At 41.7% G+C, this 2406-nt stretch overlaps 1 protein-coding gene across 1 annotated transcript; it reads right to left on the bottom strand.

Moving 5' to 3' along the window:
* Positions 1-915: 915 nt before the first annotated feature.
* On the bottom strand, positions 916-1499 carry LOC115664688 (histone H3.2-like). Its single transcript, XM_030586583.2, has one exon. It carries the CDS (start codon positions 1487-1489, stop codon positions 1058-1060), a length of 432 nt encoding a protein of 143 aa, XP_030442443.1. The 5' UTR covers positions 1490-1499; the 3' UTR covers positions 916-1057.
* Between the last annotated feature and the right edge of the window lie 907 nt (positions 1500-2406).

Genomic DNA, 2406 nt, shown 5'->3' with positions numbered 1-2406 from the left:
GTTAGCTTATATAGTATTTACCAAATCAATTAAAGTCCAAAAAAGTTTCTTGCCAAAAAAAGAGAAAAGAAGAAAAAACTTCATCATAATTGGTTGGCGGAATTTCAAAAGATTTTGTATTAATTTACTCTAACTTTTACCATCTCAAGCATTAGTTCGAAGTTATAGAACTCTTCCTCTATCTCTCATACACACTTGGTTAAATATAGGATGGTGTCCGCTGTATAAATTCTTCTTTACAATAATAATTGGAGTTACCCCAGAAGGGGTCAATAAAGCTAAAGTTGTAGTTCCCTAAAAGAGGGTTACAGGCGATGGGCAAAACCGTACAAAAATGTCGAAATTGGTCGTAAACTCTCATTACAGACGGCTTGTAGATCATCGACGGTCGTTGGTGAGGGTTTTGCCAAACCTGTCGCCAAAAACGTTGGGGACGGGTTTTATTGCTTGTTCCTAGAGGAAATCAATTATATGCTCGTACCGTCAACTCCATGATAAAAAGATTATTAGAGATAATATAATTAAATACCATGACCAACTAACTAAAAAGTTATATCAATCAATCAAAAAGATAAGAAGACACAACTGCAACAAATCTATTCTTGATTTCGCAAGAGAAAGTGCGTTCACAAAGCAAATAGATAATCTTTGCCTCGAGCTATAACACTACAAAAAAAAATAGATTTTAGCGACGAATTTTGTCACGAAAAAAATGGGAAAATTCGTCTCTAAACGAATTTGCGACGAAAAAAATTTCGTCGCCAATTCGGCATCGCAAAATTTAGCGACGAAAAATTTCAATTTTCGTCGCTAAATTTTCGTGACAAAATCCCGTCGCTAAATTTGTCTTCCAAGAACATCAATTCACAGGATCAAACCCATGAATACTGAAAAGCACCAAAATATGCAAGAAAGTCAAAGAAAGCGAAGCAAACCCACATTCCATTAATGCCCAGAGATGTACATCTACATAACAACGATTCAAAGTCTCCATAATCAAGCCTACAACCAAACACCCTCCAACATGACAAAGATCTAACCACATTCCCCTTTATAACTAAGCCCTCTCTCCCCGGATCCTCCTGGCGAGCTGGATGTCCTTGGGCATGATCGTGACCCGCTCGGCGTGGATGGCGCACAGGTTGGTGTCCTCGAACGGCCGCCCAACGAGGTACGCCTCTGCCACCTCCTGGAGGGCGGCGACGGCGCTGCTCTGGAACCGGAGGTCGGTCTTGAAGTCCTGGGCGATCTCCTGCACCAGCCGCTGGAAGGGCAACTTCCAGATCAGCAGCTCCGTGCTCTTCTGGTGCTTCCGTATCTCCCTCAGCGCCACCGTCCTGGGCCTGAACGTGTGCGGCTTCTTCACGCCGCCGGTCGCCGGGGCCGACTTCCGGGCCACCTTGGTGGCCAGCTGCTTCCGCGGGGCCTTGCCGCCGGTGGACTTCCGGGCCGTCTGCTTCGTGCGAGCCATGCCGATCAGCAAATTCATTAGCGACGAATATATTTTTCGTCGCAAATTAGCGACGAATTTAATTTTCATCGCAAATTCCGTCGCTAATTAGCAACAAATTTTTTTTTCGTCGCAAATTCCGTCGCTAATTTGCGACGAATTTTTTTCGTCGCAAATTAGCGACGAATTTAATTTTCGTAGCAAATTCCGTCGCTAATTTGCGACGAATTTTTTTCGTCGCAAATTAGCGACGAATTTAATTTTCGTCGCAAAATCCGTCGATAATTTGCAACGAATTTTTTTTTCGTCTCAAATTAGTGACGAATTTAATTTTCGTCGCTAATTTGTGACGAATAATTTTTCGTCGCAAATTAGAGACGAATTTAGTTTTCGTCATAAATTCCATCGCAAATTAGCGACGAATAATTTTTCGTCGCTAATTTTTCGTGGCTAAATCCTTATTTTTTTTGTAGTGTAAATATTGTTAAAGTATACAAAGACTTAACTTTTTTTTTTCTTTGGTCGAACTGATCGCTTTCATTTCTTCAACTAACGATTTTCGAACAACAAAGAAGGGCTTGTGAACGAAGGATCGCTCAAAAGGGTTGAGGTGGGTTAGACAGCTAATCACAAAGGGAGAGCTTCCTATTCACTGATTGGCCTCACGGTAACGGTGGGCAACTTGGATTTCACGGAGATGGGCCAGATAAGATCAGTGCCCCAGAGAAAGCCTCTCAAAGATGGAGCACCTATAGCCTCCAAGTATAGTTTTAACAACACCGAAACACAACTAGCTTCACAAGTGAAGAAATGTGTAGCCTAGTGGGTTAGATAACGAAAACTTCCATTTGATTATTTAGTCTAGACAAGAGAAGTCGTATCGAGCCTCATAGAAGCACAATAATGTTAAAATGCACCATATTACAGTGGATCAACATATGATTAAGCCTCAACTA

Source organism: Syzygium oleosum, unplaced genomic scaffold (genome assembly GCF_021117445.2).
Source record: "Syzygium oleosum isolate NSW1041296 unplaced genomic scaffold, Sole_v2.1 Sole_v2.11, whole genome shotgun sequence".
Classification (NCBI taxonomy): Eukaryota; Viridiplantae; Streptophyta; class Magnoliopsida; order Myrtales; family Myrtaceae; genus Syzygium; species Syzygium oleosum.
This window is presented reverse-complemented; position numbering and strand designations above follow the sequence as displayed.

Excerpts from the sequence above, each read along its gene's own strand:
- LOC115664688 (XM_030586583.2), bottom strand. The coding sequence starts at position 1,489 with ATGAATTTGCTGATCGGCATGGCTCGCACGAAGCAGACGGCCCGGAAG.